At 40.1% G+C, this 23,415-nt stretch overlaps 1 protein-coding gene across 1 annotated transcript in view; it reads left to right on the top strand.

Moving 5' to 3' along the window:
- The window catches only part of REEP5 (receptor accessory protein 5), a 39,226-nt gene extending 15,811 nt beyond the window's left edge, over positions 1 to 23,415 (top strand). Inside the window, exons 3-5 of the mRNA XM_060635197.3 lie at positions 4,076 to 4,214; positions 16,125 to 16,293; positions 21,047 to 23,415. Of these exons, the coding sequence (XP_060491180.1) occupies positions 4,076 to 4,214; positions 16,125 to 16,293; positions 21,047 to 21,096 (358 nt within the window). The 3' untranslated portion in view covers positions 21,097 to 23,415. The remainder of the gene's footprint in view (positions 1 to 4,075; positions 4,215 to 16,124; positions 16,294 to 21,046) is intronic.

Genomic DNA, 23,415 nt, shown 5'->3' on the forward strand with positions numbered 1-23,415 from the left:
GGTGCTGAGACTGAAACTTTGACCAATAGTTCTGAAACTTGGCTCAGCCTTAGGATCACCTGCACAACTTTCTAAAGCTTAAAGCTCTACATGCCAGAGTCTGAATCACTAGGTCTGAAAAGAACCCAGGTGTGTATGTTTAGCTAGTTCTGTAGGTGGTTATGGATCATCATCTAAGTTTGAGAAACAGTGGACTAGGGCACCAACTCAGAACATGTCCTGTTCACTTCTGATAGCCTCCCTTCCCTCCCCACCTCTGCCTGTCCCCCCTCAGGTAAGCAGGTTGGAGGGTGGAAGGGTTCTCTAAGGATCTGGGCCTTGAGACTGACTTCTCTTATTTGTCTTCTGTGACCAATTTACCCTTTTTGGGTCTTGGTTTTCTTCAGCACAAGACTAGATCATTCTGGTCCCTTCCAAAAGAAATATTATGAACTCTTTTTGTATTTATAGTAATGCAGTAAATATTTATTAAATGCCTACTTGGTACCAGACATTTTGCTAAGTGTTATGCAGCCTGGTGGTGAGTTGTTCTAAATAGGGAAACAGACTGGGATAGTGAAATAGGCACGGGCTTTGTTGGAGTTAATCTTGGGTGTAAATCCAACCTCTGCTACTTGTTCAATTTCTTTTTAAAGTAAGCTCTCCACCCAATATGGGGCTTGAACTCATGAACCCGAGATCAAGAGTCGCACACTCTACTGAGTGAGACAGCCAGGTGCCCCCAGTCTCTGCTGCTTGTAGCTAGGAGCCCTGCACATGTTGTTTTTCTTCCTTAAGCCCCAGTATTTCCTGAAAATAACAATCCTTACATCATAGGGCTATTATGAAATTAAAATAACTCTTAGGTAGAACACTATGAGGCATTGATGAAAGTAATTGAAGAGGACATAGATGGAAAGATATAACACACTTATGGAGTGAAAACATTAATATTGTTAAAATGTCCATACTACTCAAGGCAATCTGCAGATTCCATGTAATCCCTATCAAAATAGCAGTAGCACTTTTCACAGAACTAGAACAAATAATCTTAACATTTGTACGGAATCGTAAAAGACCCTGAATGGCAAAAGCAATCTCGAGAAAGAACAAAGCTGCAGGTATCACAATGCCAGACTTCAAGATCGATTACAAAGCCACAGTAAACAGTATGATACTGGCACATAAATAGACACACAGATCAATGGAACAGTATAGAGAGCCCAGAAATTAGCTCATGCTTTCATGGTCAATAATGCTTATATGGTTAATCTACAATAAAGGAGGCAAGAACATGAGGTGGGGAAAAGATATTCTTGTCAGTAAATGATGTTGGGGAGGAAAATTATTAGGTTCCTACCTCTTCCCATTCTTTAGCTGTGCCATTTTGGCTAGAATGGAAGGGTGTAGAGTGCTTAAGATTTTTGAATTCCTGTGTTGCCTGATAAGTTGCTACATCCTCATTCTGATACACTGTGTTGAAATATGATTCAGTAGAAGTACAAGGCTGTGGAGTGTATTGTTGAATAGTCACCTATGTCCATGCACTCGGACAAGGAAGTATATAAGTAAATAGCACTCAGGAAATGCCAGTTTTGAGCTCTTCTCTACTCTTCCCATAACTAGATTGGAGTGCTTCACCATTTTGATTCTAAGGTTCCACACCTATGGACTGTCACTTATGTTCTTTCTTATTGTGACTAGTTTATTTTACTTATTTTGAGAGGGGGGGGGGGAACACATGTGCCAGCAGGAAGGGGGAGCAGAGTGGGAGAGGGAGAGAGAGAAACCAAGCAGACTCCATGCTGTTAGCCCAGAGCCCGATGTAGGGCTCTATCCCACGAACCGTGAGAGCTTGACCTGAGATGAAATCAAGAATTGGACACTTAACCGACTCAACCACCAAGGTGCCCTTATGGTATTTTAAATTAAAACAGTAATTAAATGCTTCAATTATCTGAGAAATTCTATTAAAAATCTCTTCAGCTTAATAAGACTCTGGTTTTGTCCTGACCTCTTTCATGTGCCTTGGTTTTCTACAAAGTTGTGATCAACCTGTGTGTTGTTTGGAGCTCTTTTCTTCCTGCTTTCGATGTTACTACGTAGTTTTCCAAGTGTATTAACATGGAAGCCTTTGAATGCCTAGTGTTTATAAGTTATGGAAATTAACTATTTAAAAATTTATTCCTTGAAGCACAGAACTTGAACTGTTTGGGGTGGTTTTTCTGGTTTTGAATCTGTGGACCTTGACTAACCTCTTAAAAACAATGACATAGAATGGAATTGAAAATACCAGAATGTTTCCATGAAATGTATATTTCAGTTTATATTTATGTGTGGATACATTTGTTTACTGGATGTTTGTTTACTACATAGTCATGAATTGCTTTGGTTTCCAAAATGAATACCTTAAGTGAAATATAACTCCATATCCCCTCTGCCCAGGAGTGACATCTAAGAAACAAATCTTTATCAAACTAATAACTAATAACTTAAAAGATCCACTTAAATAGAAATGGATAGGAAAATGGCCTTATGTGTAAAGGGGATACCACTGTTAGTTCTTTGGTTAATGTGCTTGCCCACGCTTTTCCTTTGGCCTTTTGTTACATTTGCCAGCTTCTATCTGAGGAAAGCTGGAACACAGACATAGTCCACAAGTTACAAGCCATTATTTTATAATCTGCTCTCATAAATTAATTTTATGATTCTTTTGTGTAAGTTGAAAAACTTTTGCGTTGTCTTGGCTTGCAGAGAGGTATTGATTTTATCTCTTCTTCCTCTTCTCTTCCTCATGTCATTAGCACTCATCTCAGTCAGCTAGAACTTTCCCGTCTTTGGTTGTTTTCTTACAACACCCAGGCATACAAGCGGACCTCAAGCCCACAGCTGCTTCTCATCACTTCAGAGGCTTTCTTAGAGAATGACTCAGCATGATTCAGCAGTCTAACGGTCCCTTTGGGGAACCCATCTTACCAAGTATTTTCAGCAGTTAGCCCATCTCATAAGCTAACAATATTATTCATAGACCTTCGAGTTTCCTGTGTTAGTCCAGCTCAGTTCTGATAAGTGTCCAGACATGTGTTAGGATAGGATTAAAAAATCAAGGAATTCAGCTTTAGAATGAAGAGATTCCCAGGCATGAAAGAAATTTCTGTGATTCAGAAGTAAAAGATTAATTAATTAAATGTTTATTTATTTTGAGAGAGAGAGTGAGAGAGAGTCTTAAGCAGGCTCCACTCATCCAGGTGCCCCAGAAGTAACAGATTATTTTAAACTTATTTCCATTCATTTGCAGAATGAAATTTGTTTAAGCAGTAGCTGGTACTGAGAAAGTCATGTTATTAACTGATGAGGGAAGGAAAGGCTACAGCCAAAAGATCACACAATGATAGAACCAAATGGACACCATGATACTTGTTTTCACCCGTTTGTTATGAAGTTATGTTACAGACTTTGGGCAGTATCTGACCTATGTCCCAGAAGTTCCTTTGTGGAAGTTTCTACTTACCCATAATATAGCTCAGTTATTAAAAGTACATAAAAACTAAGTTACCATGAGAGAATTCTTTTTTTTTTTTTAATGATTTTATTTTTAAATAATCTCTGTACCCAACATGGGACTCAGACTTACAACCTTGAGATCAAGAGTCACATACTCCACCGACCGACTGAGCCAGCCAGGCTCCCTGCCATAAGAGAATTCTTTTTCTTTTCTTCCTCTTTTTTCTTTTTTTCTTTTTTTTCTTTTTTTTTTTTTTTTAAGAATCCTTGATAAAGCTCTGGAGGCAGGCCTGCACTTGGGAGTTCCCAGTCATTGGTGATATCTCCTGGTGCCTGGTTAAGACAGAGTGGAAATCCAGGGGACAGCTAGTGCTGGTTTCTCTGGTGACAAGAAGACTGGTAACAGGTAGTCACAATGGCTTGTTATTTCCAGATTGCTTCTTACGTTGTATTCTTATCTCCATGACAAGGTGCATACATTTGCCTGAGTTTCCTACCTGGTATGGGAGGGCAGGCTGTCAAAGTCTGCTGTTCGAAAGTGTTTCATTGAGATCACACTACATGATGTACTTGCTTTTGTATTGCCTTTCAGGATTAAAGCCATAGAGAGTCCCAACAAAGAAGATGATACCCAGTGGCTGACCTATTGGGTAGTGTATGGTGTGTTCAGCATTGCTGAATTCTTCTCTGACCTCTTCCTGTCATGGGTCCCCTTCTACTACATGCTGAAGGTATGTTGGATTTTTGTGAACTTCTCTGTTTCCTTCCATCTATGTATTTGCTTTGTGCCCTACCACTAAAATAAATTCCATCTTAGGACCTATATAACAGGAACAGATGCTTGAGTGTTGGACATCTGTGGCTCTGCCTCAGATTATAAATAGGAAAACAGAATTCGACACACCTCCCTTATTTTGTATACTGTCTTGGAAACAGCCAAAGCAATTGTGTATTCAAGATGTGTTTGGTAATAAAAGATGGAAATACTGTGACCTAGCACAAGCATTGTTGTTAGTTTACCAAGATCCTCCCTTCAGGCAGTGTTACCTAGGTTTGATGCAGAAGCACTGCACACTTTGGCAGGCCATTGATTATTTACAGTGGTGTGTGGAGTCTTTTTCTTTCTTTCTTTCTTTCTTTCTCTTTTTTTTTTTAAGTTTATGTATCGATTTTGAGAGAGAGTGTGAGCAGGGGTGGGGCAGAGAGAGAGGGGGAGACAGAATCCCAAGCAGGCTCTGTTCTGTCAGCAGACAACCCGACTCAGGGCTCGATCTCACTAACCGTGAGATCGTGACCTGAGCTAAGATCAAGAGTCCGACGCTTAACTGACTGAGCCACCCAGGCACCCTAGGAGTCATTAGAAGAAAAAAAAACACCTTATTTCTTATATAGGTTTGGAGAATGAAGATGTGAAGTGGGCTCTCTGAGGAAGTCATTTTGATAACTTTGACAGGTGCAATGGTCAGGGATCAGCCCTGCCACACCTCATGTTTGGTAGAAATCTAGCCGTGGTCACCACCATGTGAGGACAAGGATTAGGAAGTTGAAACTCATTCCTAATGGGACCTGTATTGATTCTGACTGAGAATGAAAAAGTTAACATCTTTTAATAGATAGAGTGGTTCTTTCTTTCTAGATAGGACAAACTGTCTTCAGTTGGTTCCTTGAGTGTCTTCCGTGGAAGAGACCTGCTTCCCATTAGTTGCATAGAATGTAGATGGTACCTCAGGCTCATGGGGCCAGACTTCCCAAGCTGTAGAGAGTGGGGATTCCAGCCCTTATGAATTCTGAGTTCTCATCTTTCCCTTCATACTCTTAAGTATTCATTTTTTTAAAAGTCACCCGTGAAATGAAGACTCAAATACTTCTGTAAGATTTTTCAAGAAAAACAGCAAACCCTGCTGCCTATACTGCATTCCTTAAAAGCAACCATTATCCCTACATTTATGGCAGATTATTTTGTCATTTACCTCTGTGTTTCTAAATAACATTCTTGTTTAGCCACCTTTTAATTTTTCTATTTGACGGATTAGCTCTTGATTCCTACTGGTAGGATTTGGTTCGCTTTCCTGGCTTGTCCCTGACATACACATGCAGTCCTCCTGTGTCCCCATCGTCCTCAGGTGTTTGTATCATAATTTTGGTTAGATACACATTCACCACTTACATTATTGTGACTTTGTAAATATGATTTAGTTATACCATGTAGTGTACATATCATGTACATGTAGTGTTCTTGCTGCTTTTTATTTTCCCTGGAACTAATCATCGTTTTCTTATTTACATATTCAGACCTATTTCGAGGGTCCTTGTTAGTTCAATTTGTCTTACTGTTTCTACATTTCTGTTTACTTTCTTTTAAATTTTTTGTCTAAAGAAATTTAGATAAAGGAAATTAGATGCAGGAAGCTCTCATTCTTTGGTCTCCCTCACCCCACCTACCAACATGTTGATGTTGTCTTTATTTTTAATTCTGGGCAGTTATGGATACGTTTTTGCTTTATCTCTGGCCTTAGCTGTTTTTACAATCTATAGATGTTTTCTTGTGTAAATAATGTATTTATTCATAGATACATATTTTTCAATCTTCCCTTCCAGTTTTGAAGTTTACTCCATTCTGTTATATATGCCACACAGTGTATTCTTTATTTCAACTATTTTTTGTATCTAATGATTTTGCTTGTCTCTTTCCTATATTTTCTCATTCTTGTTTCTTATTGCTCTGTTTCGTCTGACATAGTTAGCAATTTAGCTTAAGTCTTGGTTAGTTCTAATATTTCTATTGCTGATAGAATTTGGTAGTTGATCGTGTTGTCTTTCTTTTTGAAATGGTTGTGCTTTTCAAATCTCCTGTTATTTTGGCCTGTAAGCTCCTTTTCCTCTAACAGTATCAGCTGTTCTGTTAGGCACTGGGATGGAGGAAGACCACATGCCAGTCCATGCTGGTCCCAGGAAGCTGTGGGTAGGGGTGGATGAGTCCTAGGGTAGGGAGTCCCAGCCAGCAGAGGAACTGTGGTTCATAACCCTTCTCCCACCACATAGCCCCTCAGGCCAAAGGAGCACCCTTTGCTCCCCCAGCAGCATTAGGAAGAGATGCTCAGAAGCTGTAACACACAGCTCAAGGGGACAGAGCAGGAGGGGATGGGGAGGAGCTGCCCTGCTACTTAGTTCCACTCATTTTCCTCAGTGCCTCACAAGGACAGGACTTCTATGCCAAAACCTCTGTTTTAGGGGCACCTGGGTGGCTCAGTTGGTTTAGCATCAGACTTCAGCTCAGGTCATGATCTCACGGTTCTTGAGTTCATTCTTGAGTTCGACCCCCATATCAGGCTCTGTGTGACAGCTCAGAGTCTGGAGCCTGCTTCGAATTCTGTGTCTCCCTCTCTCTCTGCACCTCCCCTGCTCCCACTCTCTTTCTTCTCCTTCTAAATATGGAAAAAAAAAATTTTTTTAAATGGGCAGGAGAGGGGCTCCCTGGGTGGCTCAGTTGGTTCAGCATCCAATTTCAGCCCCGGTCATTATCTTGTGGTTTAAAAGTTCGATCCCCCCATTGGGCTTGCTGCTGTCAGTGTGCGGCCCACTTCTGATCCTCTGTCCCTCTCTCTCTGCCCATCTCCACTCTCTCCCTCTCTTAAAAATAAATAAGTATATATACATATTAAAAAATGGGCAGGAGACCTGAATAGACATTTTTCCAAAGAAGACATACACATGGCCAACAGACACATGAAAGCATGTGTCTTTTCAGCATTACTTATCATCAGGGAAATGCAAATCAAAACCACAGTGAGATGTCACCTCACACCAGTCAGAATGGCTAGTGTCAAAAAGGCAAGAAATAACAAGCATTGGCAAGGATATGGAGAAAAGGCAACCCTCATGTCCTGTTGGTGAGAATGTAAATTGGTGCAGCCACTGTGGAAAAGAGTATGGAAGTTCATCAAAAAATTAAAATTCTATACCATGTGATCCAGTAATTCTATTACTGGGTGTTTACCCAAAGAAAATGAAAACACTAATTGAGAAAGCTATATACACCTCTGTGTTTTTTGCAGCATTATTTACAATAGCCAAGGTATGGAAACAATCTAAGTGTTGTCAATAAATGAACTAAATGAAATAAAGATGTGATGTGTACACACACACAATGGAATATTATTCAGCCATAAAAAAGAATGAGATCTTGCCATTCACAGCAACATGGATGGACCTAGAGGGTCCATAGCTGTAACTATGCTAAGAATAGTAAGTAAGAGAAAGATCCCATATGTGACTTGACTTATATGTAGAATTGAAAAAAATGAACAAACAAAAACCAGAAGCAGACTCATAAACACGGAGAACAAACTGGTGTTGCCAGGAAGGAGGAAGGTGAAGGGGCTTGACAGGTACAAACTTCCAGTTCTAAAATAAATAAGTCACACGGATGAAAGATACAGCACAGGGAATATAGTCAATAATATTGTAATAACTCTGAACGGTGACGGATGTAACTCTACTTGTGACGAGCATTGCATAGTGTATATAACTGTCAGATCACTGTGTTGTACACCTGGAATTAATATAATATTGTATGTCAACTATACTTCTATTAAAAAAAAAAAAAGACTTGGAAAAAACTAGTACACCCATACAGTTAAATGGAATGAAATGATTCACATCTATAGAAATGTTTGCATAATTCATTAATTATAAAAAATTGGTAAACATTACATATAGTGGGACACCATTTATGGTAAAACAAAAAAAAACTACATAGTTAAAAAATTTAAATGAAAACATGCTCATTATAATTTCTTAATTTTGAATAACGTTACCACAGAATGCCTTGTAAGATGGCTGAAGAATTTTCAAGCAATTTTTTTTTAAAAAGCCTGTGGTAGCAATTAAGATTTCAAAGGTTGCTGGATTTTCTGTGTGTTTTTGTTATTCAAAGATGTTTAGCATTTATATTTTTATAATCTTATTTGGATGTCACATATTTTAAACTACAAACAATTTTGAAGTCCTTCATAAGATCCATCTAATAGTAGTGACATCACAGTGCAGTCTCTAAAGGAAAGAGACTTGGCTTTGCCTTGGGCCCACCTGCTTGCTGCAGGGAACAGTATCCTGACAGCAGAGCCACTCACACCAGAAGCTGACCTCACACTTCGAAAACATGAGCAAGCCTGACTCCAGCCCGCTCCTGATCTCTTCTGCTAATGGAGGTCACACAAGGTAAAGAGAGGATCTGAAATACGAGATAATCACCAAATCATTTATAGTTGGTTTTGAAGTACATTACAAAAATTGCTTTGCAGCAAAATTTTCTTCCTTAATAGTAAAAGGAATGTGCATCCATTAGTAGTCTCAGGGCATCCATGAGAATTTACTGCATGTTCCAAATAGATAATATACTTGAGATTATTAAAAATGGATTATGCTGTCAATCAAAATACTTTCTTCTTGCTGTAGTGCATTTTCTGAGTGGCTTCAGAGAACACACTGAGAAGAAGCCTCTGAATTGCAGAGTGGGTAGGAGAATATCCTGTGTTAAGGACTAGCATAGACCATATGCCATGTTACAATCACATGGTGATTGTGTGGAGTATGACGAAGAGATCCAAGTAAGGACATGTTTAATATTTATCTTTTGCAAAAAAATGATCTTTTGCAGAATTAATATTATTGGCATTTCCCCCCATTTTTCTAAAGCAGCCTATGATTGGAGAAAATAAGAGGAACCAATGATTAGGCATCAAAGATTAGTAGGAAAGATAGTATGTAATCTGTCGCACTAGAAATAGTGGACCGTGCCTGCTCAGAGCTTTGCTCTGAGGTCTGCCTTTACCAGGAGGTTTTAAAAATAAATACAAAAGCCTTTTTTCTCCCTCTGATTATAAAAGTAGTGTATTTTCATTTCTTTATTCAGAAGACATTTATTTAGGACTTCTGTGTGCCAGAATCTGTTCTAGGTCAGAAGGATACTTTGGTGAATAAAACAAAGTCCCTGTTGTTGTATTGTTTATATTCATTTGTGTGTGTGTGTGGGGGGGACATGTTTTATATAAGGAGGAAAATAGCATTTGTAATCGCACCACCGGTCACATGTTAGTCTTCCTATTTTTTTAATGTGCAAGTATATTGGTCCAAGTACATAAAGACACACAGAACCATGTAAATATTATTGTTTTAACCATATATATATATATATATATATATATATATATATATGGTTGAGACCACATTTTATACATGATTCTGTATCTAGCTTGTTTCAATTAACATAATACTAGGAGTATTTTCTCATGTTATTCAATATTCTTTGGTAAACTGTCTAATCCATTATTGATAGCAATGTACTAATTCCCCAAATGATAGACATTTAGGACATTTATCTCACTTTATCACATTTTAATGAGTGACACAATGAATAGCTTTGTATCTTCTCTTTACACTCATTTAGATCACTTTCTAGATTAGTTTTTTAAACAAAACTCTGGCGACTCTTAGTCCTGACTTAGACTTTCACCTGTACTACTGCACCTATGTTGGAAAGCAGAACATTTCTTAACTTCATAAGAGGCAAAGACCACAGGGAAGTCTTCCCCTTCACGTGTTCTTTTTTGAGCTTTTATTTGTGCATGCGGGGCAGTCTGTTTTAGCTTTCGCCTATCACTGTTCTTGTGGCTACATTGCAGAAGTTTCCCTATGGATTTTGTTTCTGATCAAGTGATTGTAGTGTATCAGCAGGTCGCTGATGTGTTGAAATGTGGGTGTTTTGTCTTTTTTGATATTAACTCAGTTCTGACCAGGCTGGTCCCAGAAACTGCATATAAAGTGTATCCCTACCTTGGAAATACCTCTTCTAGAAGAAAATTGGATGGCGACAGCCATTAGAACCACAGACAGAATTATCTGGCCTGCTGTAATCTGTAATTTAAGGATTTATCAAATGAGAGCTCATAGTGCCAGGAATTCAGTCAAAATAGCACAGACTCTGGACTGCAGGTAAGAGTGGGTTTGTATTTGTTCGTGATTGTGCTGTCAGCGGGCACGGTGAGGATCTGTGTCGTTCAGGGTACTCCTGGGCTCTAGAATAGTTATGTAGGTTAAAGAAAGGGAGTTGTAAAAGCTGGTGACTGAATATAGCCATGAGAGTTGAACAGTAATTAACTTTATTTTTTAATACAAGAAAGCTATTTCATTTGAAAACTGGAAAACGCTAATGACATAGGTAGAGAGCAGTAATTATTTTACTGTCCCAAGATGATAGCTACAGTGCCCTGGAAAGAAAGGAGCAGACCAGAGTGAAGCCTGATCACATTGGAGAGGTATAAAAATATAGACACCTGGCTCTGGTTCTGCCTGGTAGTCTTGCCTTAATTCATTCAGAAAAGATGAATGAGTCAGCTTTTCTGGATTGCTGAGGGGCTGAGGTATTACTTGGGCAGATAATATTCCAGAGATTTACAACAACAGTAAAAACTGTAGGATTTGGTAATACCACTACCGTCTTGTATACTTTCTTCAAGTACATTAATCTGTGACTTTCCTAAAATCTTACAGAAGAGAAAATGGACTCTCAGAGAGGTTGTTTATGACCTTCCCTAAAGTCATAAAATAAAGTAGATACCAACTCTTTGATTCCTAATCCAGTGAGTTCTTTCCATTTCACCTTGATGCCTATACTTATGCTGAGGGTTTCTAGGTCTGCATCAATAGTAATCCATTCCTGAAAATTAGATACTCTACCTGGAAATACCAGCCAGGAGACTATTTCCTACAATTTTAAATGGTAAAAATTAAGATATATACATCTAAAACTCCATACCAGTTTCCTAAATATTAGTAAAACACCGCAAAATACCTCTATATAAGTAACAAATGTGTTAGGGTGTTAGATGCTAACACCAACACTTCTTGTTTTCCAAATTGTTGACATAGTTAGTAAAAAATTATCACTTAGTATGTAGTAGTACATGGCACCTCTAGGATACTCTGCATACCGTTGTTGTTGTTTTAGCTATTTATTTTGAGAGCGCATATGTGCAAGTAAGGGAGGAGCAGAGAGCGAGGGAGGGAGAGAATCCCAAGTAGGCTCCACACTCAGTGTGGAACTCGATGGGGGCCTCTGCATAGGGAATTCTAATTTACTGTCAAGAATGTAGTTTTTCCTTTTTCTCACACATCATTTTGTTTAAATTGTTGTGTTGTGTTTTGGGTATATATGTATTAACATTACCTATATAAACAACCAGTGGAAAACACTGTATGATGTTTGGATGTTACAAACCAGAAGTCTTCCACAAGGAAATGTTAAGTACAGAGATGGTCTATAGGGTTTGCCTGGCTCTAAGCAGAGGAAATGGAAGCTAAAGCCAGGGAAAAATGCAGTTACTTATTTCTGCATTTTGGGTTACTACAAATGGCAAATTATGAAATTTGCAATTAAGAAAATCAAGGTTTCTCTGGCAACATCTTCTTATAATTCATTAGGATAGCCAGCAAGCCCAGGAGGTGCTAGAGCAGAGTCTCTGAGAAAACTAGCAGGAAACACGAAACCACCCACACATACTGAGGTGCTGAGGGTATTTCAAGGAATTGGCTTCATTGAGAGGCCTGGACCTGTAGCAGAAGGTCTTACGATGCCATGTGTGTGTGAGGGCTTGGTGGAGTTTGGGTTGGTTGTACAGATGTGTGTGGTGAGACTAGGAGGTGGCTGGTCTGAATGTTTGCTCTTCCCCTTCCTTTTGCCGTGCTTTTCCCCCACTGCTTCTCTCTTAACATTCCATCTTTCTGCTGTTATGTTCAGTAAATGAGCTGTGGAGTCTGTCACACATCAGGGGTAGGAGGTTTGAGGGAGGACTGGCTTAAAATCATAACTTGGAGATTATGACAGGGAATTGCATTTGGTTGAGTGCTTGGATATGGGAAGCAGCCTTTGTAGTCCCTCCAGTTCAGAAATTCTCAACCTTTTGGAAATATATGGAGGAAATTTTGTTTGTAGCTGTTAATAGTCACTGATTTTACTTAGTATTTTATGGTGTTGTCTAGTATAGTTTGGCTTGAACATTTACATGTTCAAATGTTTATTTTTTGAGAGAGAGAGCGAGCACAAGCGGGAGTTGGGGGCAGACAGAGAGGGAGACAGAATCTGAAGCAGGCTCTAGGCTCTGAAGCTGTTAGCACAGAGCCCGATTCAGGGCTTGAACCCACGAACCATGAGATCATGATCTGAGCCAATGTCAGACGCTAACTGACTGGGCCATCCAGGTGCCCTAAAAATATATATTGTTTATGATAAATTACTTTCACTTTATTTTTCCTTTATATTAAAGTTAGAGAACTTCTTGATTTTGTTTTTTTGGTAATTATATGCGTAGGTGTATCATTATTTTAAGTTTTATTTCAGGTACTAAAAGTGTTAGAAACGAATTGTTTAAAAAGGGTATCTATTGGTTCTGAGATTTGATTGTAATTACCCCATTTAAAGCTAATCAGTTAGCCTGTTACTGTTTCATGGCTGTTGGTGGAAGACAGAATTGTTGGAAGAAAGTCCCAGCACTCCTAGATGTTCCAGATATTTCTTATTTTCTCACAAAAATCTATGTGAGGTAGATTTTTTTTAAAATTTCAGTTAATATCTTTTTATAGAGTCTATACAGACTTAGGCAATTAAGTTACATACACAAGGTTTGCCTCACTAGTAGATGGCAGAACCAGGACTAGAGCCCAGTTTCTCTTGAGACCATTCTTTAACCTCTATCTACTATAATATATAACTCTTTTTTAAAATGCTTGCATATTTTTGAGAGAAAGAGAGAGACACAGAGCTCAAGCAGGGAAGAGCAGAGAGAGAGGGAGACACAGAATCAGAAAAGCAGGCTCCAGGCTCCGAGCTGTCAGCACAGAGCCCGACATGGGGCTCGAACTTACGAACTGCAAGATCATGACCTGAGCCTAAGTCGGACACTCAACCCACTGAGCCACCCAAGGTGCCCCTAACTTTCTTATTTTTTTTTAAATTTATTTTTGAGACAGAGTGAGACAGAGCACAAGCAGGGGAAGGGCAGAGAGAGAAGGAGACATAGAATCTGAAGCAGGCTCCAGGCTCTGAGTAAGTGTGTAGCACAGAGCCCAATGCAGGGGTTTGAACCCACAAACCGTGAGATCATGACCTGAGCCGAGGTCGATGACTTAACCGACTGAGCCACGCAGGTGCCCCAGCCCCTGCCTCTCTTAAAATCAATTTGTTAGGTGGAGAGAGCTGCATATTTTTAGATCAAGATTTTTAATTTGGTATTCTTTGTTCTGTATTCTTACTAGTTTCTAGTTTGTTTGATATTTCAGTTTCTGGTGGAAGTGTTAAAAATCTATGAGTGTGGAATTTCTCCATTTATACAATTATGACTTTAATTTACATAATTCAAAGCTATATTTGGAAGCTATCTATAATTATATAATTATAAAAACAAATGGTATAATTATATAATTACATATATATATACATACAAAGTTATATATAATTTACATCTTCAAAGATATGTAGGTTTTATGTGAATCTACTTGGCAAATTGTTTTCCTTCTTTATCATTGCCTTCAATAATGTTTGTGTATGGTTAATATTACTTTATAAGCTATTTTGAGAGTTGGTATTTGTCTGATACATCTCTTTCAATCTATTTTTTTTTAAGTTTATTTATTTTGAGAGAGCAAGTGGGGGAGGGTCAGAGACAAATGATCCCAAACAAGCTCTGTGCTGTCAGCATGGAGCCCAACACGGTGCTCAATCCCACAAACTGTGAGATCATGACCTGAACCAAAATCAAGAGTCTGGACGCTTAACCAGCTGAGCCACCAAGGCGCCCCTCTTTCAACTCCGTTATTTTCAGTGTTCCTGGTTGGTTTTGCCTTAGGTGTGTTTCTTACAAGAAACATATAGCTTTACTGTATTTTTTTTAGTCTAGTCTGATAGCCCGTCTTTTGAAAGCTAGCCCCCTGCTCTCCTGTGTCCAACAAATTCTAGTTCATGAGTGTTACTTTTCCGGAGTTCTATAGTTCAGATAATCTAGAGAGGGTAATTTGTTGATAACCTGTGTTTTGCTTTGTATTTTGAGTGTAATACAAATGCAATACAAATTTCTCAGAGCCAAAATGGTACTGATGGAGTGAGCTTTGGGGCACAAATATGTGCATTTTAAGCCCAAGGCTTTGTTACTGGTTTAGTCCTTTACCAAAAGCTTTTCATCTCTAGAGCAAACATAAACTTAGAAAAGCATTGTGGCTTCTCAGTTATTTGAATACATTGTTTGGTTTGGAATAATAAGGACTAAGGCTGTGGAGTTTAATGGGCAGCAGAAGAGGTGCGAGGTTTTTTCTTTAAGGAGAAGTTGTAAAATGTACAGATTTGGAATCTCAAGAAAGGACTTCATTTTTTATATCACCTGGCTATGTCAGAATCTTTCACCCTAAGAAAATCCAGTAGGCTGGTTATTGAACTTTCTAGGGAAATGAGCAGGTCGCTGTGCATATCCCCTTTTTTGCTCAGTGTCTTAGATGAGAATAAGCGGCTGGGACAACTAAAAGGGCTAAGCTGTTGGCATTTGAATAAACAGTAAGGCTTTTGGGGGGGCATAAATATAAGGTGACAGTTCTTGTTAATAAAGTTTTTAGGGCGTAATTCTGGTCTTTTTTATTTCAAAAAAATTTTTTAATGTTTATTATTGAGAGACAGAGAGCATGAGCATGGGAGGGGCAGAGAGAGGGGGAGACACAGAATCTGAAACAGGCTCCAGGCTCTGAGCTGTCAGCACAGAGCCTGACGTGGGGCCTGAACTCACGGACTGTGAGATCATGACCTGAGCTGAAGTCGGACGCTCAACCGACTGAGCCACCCACGTGCCCCTGGTCTCTTTTTTATTTCAATGGCAAAGTACAGCCATAAAAGAGTTGGGAAATGATATCTACATTCAAAGTGGAAGATGATGAACAGTTGATTGCAAAGATTCCTCGAAGGCAAAAACTGAGATTCTGCTGAGTTTGTCTATAACAGGATGGATGTAAGCCAACTAAGAACAAGCTTCACAGGTTTCTTTAGACAGTTTTTTTTTTTTTAATCTATTTATTTTGAGAGAGAGAGAGCACAAGTGGGGGGATGGGCAGAGAGACAGAATCCCAAGTAGGCTCCACATATGGTCAGCATGCAGAGCATGATGTGGGGCTCAAACCCAAGAAACCATGAGATTGTGATCTGAGCTAAAAGGAGTCGGTCACTTAACTGAGCCACCTATGTGCCCCTAGACAGTTTCCTTTACACGTGCAGTTAAGTACTATGTTTCTTAAACTGATTTTTAAGAGTTTTGATTAATAGAACTTCTTGCAGCCATAAACTAAAAAGTGATCCAAATTAGGAAGGAAGTTAGGCCGTCAGATTTGGTGTGTTTTACCTTTCTGTTTTCAGTCTCAGCATTACTAGGTCATGATTTGTCAGGTGTTTTTTCCATCCAAGAAAAGGGCACTTGTAGCCTGCAGAAAACATTGGAAATGCTATTGGAGAACATAGCCGATGCAGCGGCATCCACAGAGCAGGGGCGGCCGTGTGTGTTGTCAGGATGCCCACTGCTGTCCCGTAACCTGCTGACTCTCATTCTGTGCAGTGCGGCTTCCTGTTGTGGTGCATGGCCCCAAGCCCTTCTAACGGGGCGGAACTGCTGTATAAGCGCGTCATCCATCCTTTCTTCCTGAAGCATCAGTCCCAGGTGGACACTATGGTGAATGACTTGAAGGACAAAGCCAAAGAAACTGTAGATACCATCACTAAAGAAGGTAAGGCCCAGGGGCAGCTGGGTTCAGCAGGTGAGAGGACATGGGAAGTACTGGGCCCAAATAACAAGCTGCTTCTCCCCTTTCCTATCAGCTTTCCTCAGCCAAATGCTGAGGCCACCCTGGGATTTCTTTACTAATACTTTGCCTGTCACCCTTTACTTTTTCCAAGATTCTCCCACCATGCCACATTTAATGCACTGTTTAGTCAGCACATTAGGAAAAATGACTTTCCTGTGGTGGGCAGAGATTTTAGAGAATCATCTGTGTTTATATACCAGTACAATCTCTTTAATTCATTTCAGGTTGAACTGTTTCAAATTGCTTTTGTTAGAGGTCAAGAGAATGCCCTTTCAGGTATCCAGATTCATTCATTCATTCAACAAGTATTTATTTCTTGAGGTGCTTAATATGTGCCAAGCATGTTCATAGCACTGGGGATGAACCAAACAGACCATACTACTTGAACTCATGAAGCTTATACTCTTGTTGAGAGATACACAGTAAAAATTTAAAATTACATGATATAGTTAGAGTATACAGAGAAAAATAAAGCAGATAGACAGGGAATACCAGGGCTGAAGGGAAAGGTACAATTTTAAATAGAGTGATTTAGGGTATCCTCACCAAGAAGACTATCCTGAATCAGACTTGAAAGAAACCATGGGGAAGAATGCTCTTGATAGAACTGCATGTTTAAACTGGAGGCAGGAGCAGTATGGCTGGAAGGGAATGATCTAGAGGAAGAGAAGAAGGAGATAAGGTCAGAGAGGTTGGGGAGTGGAGGCTGGAAGACCGATCAGGTAAGGCCTTACAGGCTTTTGTAGAGGCTTTGGCTTTAACTCTGTGAGGTGGGGTGCTGTTGGAGAGTTTTGAGCAGAGGAGCAACATGATCCACCCTGTGTTTAACAGGCCACTGTATTAAGAATAGACTGAAGGGGGATGGGGAAGAAATCAGGAGACCAGTTATAAGGTGTTTGCAGTGATCTGGCTGGAGAGGACGATGGTGGCTTGGCTCATAGTAGTAGCAGTAGGGGGCGAGAAGTCATTGGATTCTTGATATGTGTATTTTAAATGTTTATTTATTTATTTTTGAGAGTGTGGGGAAAGGGCAGAGAGAGAGAGGGAGAGAGAGAATCCCAGGCAGGCTCTGCACTGTCAGCATAGAGTCTGTTGTGGGGCATGACCCCACAAACCATGAAATCACAACCTGAGCCAAAATCAAGAGTCCGTTGCTTAACCGACTGAGTCACCAAGGAGCCCCAGGATTCTTGATATATTTTGAAGGTAGAACCCATAGGATTTGCTTATGGACCAGGCATGGAACATGAGAGAGGAGTCATGCATAAAGCCAAACTTTTCAGCCAGAACACACGGAAGGAAAGAATTGTTGTAGAGATGGGGAAGACTAGATAGAGCAGGTTTAGAGGGGAAAATAAGGAATTCAGTTCTGGACATAACTTTGAAGTGTCTATTAGGTACCTACATGGAGTAGTCAGGCAGCTAGTTGGACATATATGTTGAGAATTCAGAGACAGGTTTGGGCTAGAGATATACATTTGGGGGTCACCAACAGGATAGTAATCATGGGACTAGGTGAGATTATTGAGTGAACATAGTTAGAAAGATGAGGTCTGAGGCGGTGGCCCCCAATGTTTAGAGATTGGGGAGATGGGGAGCAACTGACAAAGTGGACTGATAAGGAGCAGTCAGTTGTGGTAGCAAGAAAACCATGTGACTGATGTCCTTGGGGCCAAGTAAAGAAAGTTTCAAAGTGGGGAGTGGTCCATTGTGTCACCTGCTGCAGACACAGGTCAAGTTAGGTAACGAGTGAAAACTGACCATTACACTTGGTGGTGAGGAAGGCACTAGTGATCTTTACAGAACAGTTTATGGAGTGGTGGGACCCAAATGCTGATTGGAATGGATTTGAGAGATGGGAAGGAAGGCTGAGAGAATGTAGGTCTTTTGGGAAATTTCCTACAAAAAGGAGAAGACTGTGGCTGCACCTGGAAGAAGGAACTAGGGTCCTAAGGATGTGGGTTTTTTTCTTTTTCCTAAAGTAGAAGGAACAAAATATGTCTGAAAACTAGTGGGAATGATCCAGAAGAGAGCAAAAAGTGGGTATGAGTGAGGGAAGAGCTTCTGGAGCTCCATCCCCAGTTAGACCAGAAGAGATGGGAACCAGAGTAGGAACAGGACTGGTCATGGGGCACAGAGGTTGAGAACACGAGTAGAGATGCTGGCAGGTGAGTGCCTGTGATGGTGGGTGCCTACAGAAGGGACTTTCCCACTGCTTCCCATTTCTCAGTGAAGTAGGAAGGTCAGCGGAGAGGATGGGGAAGATGGTGATAGAAAGAGATGGTATGAAATAGGTACCTAGGACTGGGGTCAGCAGACGTTTTCTGTGAAGGGTCAGATAATAAATGTTATTTTTTGTGGGCCATCAGCTCTTGCTTGGGACTCTCAGCTCGGCCACTCTAGTGTGAAAGCAGCCCAGATGAGTAACCAGTGAGTGTGACCATTGGTTGCTGGCCACTCCAGAACCATGGGAGAGTGGACGGACTGGGGCAGTGCCACGTGACTGTCAGGAGTATTACAGGCTCATTTGAAGTTGTGTCAGTGAACTTAGTGAGACCAGTTGACACACACAGCTCCGCAGCTGCAGAGCAGGTGGGGCTCTGTGCCAAGGCCAACTGAGTAAAGAACCATGAAGTGAGAGAGGGACCAGGGAGTGTTTAGTGTCTGATGGTGGAACTTCAACTGGCCAAGGAGGGAAGGGACGGTGGAAAAGGTGGTGGGGGAGGACTCTGAATCAGAACAGAGGGCGTGTGCTGCACAGCTGGGCGTGGTGGGGGAGAGTGGGATGCTGGACACTGAGATTATAGAGGGACTTCGGTCACAGGTAGTGATGAGGATCATGGAATGAGTGCCTGGGGTTGGGAGAGAGGTGGGGGTTGGTAGGATGGAGCGTAAAGGTTATTGGAGGGGACAGCCGAGAGGCCAGGATACTGGCAAAATACTGAAATCACCAATAACTAAAATAAGTTTGGAGTTAAAATCTTAAAGAAATGAGGCAGCATAACCCAAGAGTCTGAGATGACTGGAAAAAGAAAGGCTGGTAGCAGATATAATCTGATGCCATGAGATTCTGAACGTGGCAATGGAGAACAAAGCTTACCAAACCCTCCAGACCCACTCGTACTAGGGTCAAGGAAGAAAGAAAAATAGCCACCACCTGAGAAAGCAGTGTTCTCAAGAGACAGCCAGATTTCTGTAAAAGCAAGAAGGTGAAAGAAACATTCGGAGAGATGGATGGGGATAGAGGAGGTTTTGCTGATGAGTGGGTCTTGAGTTCCAGAGGGCACAGAAAGGGTTTTATAAATTGGACAAAAGTAGTGAGGGATGTAGACTTACCATTTTGTTTGGAGAGCTCTGTGGTAATTAGAAAGTGGGAGAGTACTGACCTGACCACTGGGCCAGTAAGATCCCCAAGACAGCTCTCCAGCAGTGTGGATATGTTCTCCCTATTGCCCTTCACACACTTCTCTCTCCACTGGACTTCTCCCCCAGGCATACAGCTCCAGTCTACTTGCATTCCTTTTTCTACAGTTTTAAGTGTTTTCTGACTTGTAGCCTTCATGTCCTCCCACCTGGGGATTGCCAGTTTCCTTTTAAGAAGTTTCCTTCCTGTTCCTTGCCTCAGCCAAAGCAGCAACCTCTGGCGATGTCACTTCTGTCTAGTTCACTCACATTGCTTAGACCCTTGGTTCTCTTAGATGTCAATACTCTAAAATCCAATTTTACTTTGATACATTGCTAAACAGGAGTGTAAGAATGAAAATAAATTAGGAGGGACTTGCATGCCGACCCATTTTAGACTTCAAAACTTCTGGATTCCTCAGGAAGTAAATTTTTACAGTGGGCTAGTTAAGAGAGAGGCTGCAATTTCTTGTTAACTGTTCAGCAACTTTAAGTGAAGGGAGAACAGCCTTCGGGCAGCTGGTGAACAGGGAAGGACTGGCAGTGCTTCACCCTGGGCCCCATCAAAAACAGGTGCACTTTGTGGATTCTCCCAGGAGGCCCTGGAGGCTTCCATAACACCCCCATCCCCCATCTCACACTCCACACTAGTTCTTACAGCATATTCCATGTCGCTTGGTAATTAGGAAGAGGAAGGCTTAGTCTCCCACAGATACAAGAATATTTTCTTGATGAATGTAGTATCTTGCCACCAACTCAAACACTTAAAGGGAAATGGTGGCACAATGAAGAGAATATAAAGGTGTATAAATATTCCATCATTTCTGAGGTGTAGGAAGGAGGAATTTCTGTGATTTTTTTTTTTGTCACCATGGGATAGATGACCTAGTTGTCATCAGACTGAGACATAGTCAAATTAAACAGGTGAGCACCCAGACACAAACAAGAATTTCTTGCTTGTACAGAGGAGCACTACATGCCCAAGGAATCCCTGCTTCTTGTGACACCTGAAGGAGGGCAGACGGCTTAGAGGAGACGGTTACTGTACAGGGTTAGGCTAGACGACCTTAAAGAAATATGCTAGGGTACTCAGGATCTGTGCTCTGAAGAGGTCTCTCTCTGGTCCACTTCCTGGAAACTTTCTCAGCCCTGCCACAAACCTCAGTGTGTTCTCATCTGGATATGAGTCATCCAAGTTGCTATCTAGTCACTACATTAGGCACAGAGCTGGCATTACAAATAGTCTTGACACAGTTTTCTTCCTTCCTAACAGCCAAGAAAGCAGCAGTGAACTTACTTGGTGAAGAAAAGAAGAGCACCTAACTGCTGACTGGATGAGACCTTTCTGCCCTCTCTGTACCTGCCTATTAGCGCTTGATGTTATATTAGGGACTGTGGTATAATCATTTTAATAATGTTGCCTTGGAAACATTTTTGATATATTAAAAAAAGGAATGTGTGTTTTTTTGGTTTCTTTTGCTTACTTTTACTGTCTATGTACATAGGGGGCATTTAAATTTAATGCAATGGGCAGCGTCCAAATTTTTGGAAAATAAATTTTGCCTCTGGGAAGGAAAAGACATGTGTTACCATCCTGTAGGAAATAGAAACTTGAAATTCTATATCCCGCAGGCTTTGTACTTCAACAGGCTCTCTCTGCATGCATTTTCTCTGTACTTCTATTTTAGGATACTCTTTAAGGTTCTACTTCATGTAATGTACAATTTTGTATGAAATGTTTTTAATGTATTTGTGCATACATATGTGTAGGGAAATGTTACTGACTGTGACATGTATAATGCTCACAGGGAGCGCCTGCCAAAAGCTGAAGGTTCCAGTGTGCTGGTGTGATCTGTTAAATAATATCTCAGAAAATTAAAAAAACAAATACTGATATTTCCAGTGAATAGTTAAGTGATAAGTGAAGTTGGGTGGGGGTTGGCCTGGTTGTTTCGCCAACTTTGTAGCAGCTGAATACCAGAATAGATGTGTAAAGCAGTCACTTTGGTGATAGATGGGGAAATGTACACACACACACACCAATAATACACAGCTCCCAACTTCCTGTAGAACTAGTAATGTCTTGTGGCCTTTAAAAAAAAGCTGATTATAAACTTTAGATTTGTCTGTTTTAAGATGCTATAACGGAAACCATTCCTGGTTTCTTCTTCAAAGCTGAGTAATATGTTGGTTTAGTCTTGTTTCTTTACTAGTCTTTTTTTTTTTTTTTTTTTTGAAACTAGCCTAAGGAACCTCTAGACTTTCCCACCTCTGATTACAGGTATGTTCTTGTTTCTGTCATTAGCAGCTACATGCTAATGATGACACCAGGCTCTTAGAGCAAGAGCTGGAAGAATGAAAGGATGATCTAACCTATATAATCCAGTTGACAGTGAAGTCAAACTGCTTTCACCTTCTTTCTCTGGCCTTTAAAGTCAAACAAACAAGAGGCCTCCCTGGTTTAAATTTCAGTCATTTGTGGTCCATTTAAATGCCTTCATCTTTATACTCTGTTTTGATAAATTGCAGATAACCACATAGTTTAAGTACAGAACAAAAATTTAACATTAAGGTTTCTGGTTTGATCTGCCCACTTACAGGAACTTCAAAAACTGAGCAACCTTCTGAATTAGACTACACTGACCAAACAAAACCAAGTATAACAAAACAAGTTTAATTATCCCGTCTGTAAAATACTTTTTAAGGCAAAAAGGAGATAATTAGCTCTCCTTTGGATAACGGGTAAGATCATAATGAAATCTCGTGCTGTAAAAAATACCAAAGATATCAAAAATTAGGGACAATATCAGCTAAATATTATAATATGGATCACGTTATTTTTTTCCTGTAAGACCATGGTAATCATAAGGCATCTTATTAAACTTACCTTAAAGGAAAAAAAAACTTAGAAAATAAGCAATTAATTATCAGCAGAAAATCAAGCCTTAGATTAAAAAAAAAAAAGTTCCTCCAGGAGTACTTAAGTTCCTTTCCCCATAATAAAGTACACTTTTCTTGGTGGCAGAAGGATGAAAATTAGCAACTTCTAGCATACAGAATATATAATCAGGTTGTCAGCATGTAGAATATATAACTTTCAGTATACAAAATACCAGGCAAGAGGGGGAAGCGTACAAGTTACTATTGCTCATAACTACTTACAGGCTGATACCAGTTTAAAAACTGCTATAGTAAGAAAATATATTCTGAATGCAATTATTTTGTCCTTACAGCTTTTTCCTGCAGTGCATTCTGTAAGAAATTTAGGTTCCTGTTTTTGGCAAAGTGTACATACTAATGACAGAAGTTAATGAGTTGAGCAATTGTGTCTGTTTAAATTTCCCAGATAACATATCGCCATGGCTAGAGTATTTGAAAAACTAATTGAGCCTGTGTCTGGCTAGAAGACAAGCATTTATGTGTACATGAATTGTGTTTCAGGGGTAAAATCAAAGAATCTCCCCAACAGTTCTTCCCTTACTTGAAAGCTTTCAGATCAACAGTTACTGCTACTCTGGGGAAAGTTTTCTATCCATAGCCTGAAGAAAATGAGCATAGCCATTAAATAAGTTATCACCCATCCTGAAGATGTGATATATTAAATGGAAATGGATGTAAATAAACTACTGTTATCTCACTGAA

Source organism: Panthera onca, chromosome A1, assembly GCF_046562875.1.
Source record: "Panthera onca isolate mPanOnc1 chromosome A1, mPanOnc1 haplotype 2, whole genome shotgun sequence".
Taxonomy (NCBI): domain Eukaryota; kingdom Metazoa; phylum Chordata; class Mammalia; order Carnivora; family Felidae; genus Panthera; species Panthera onca.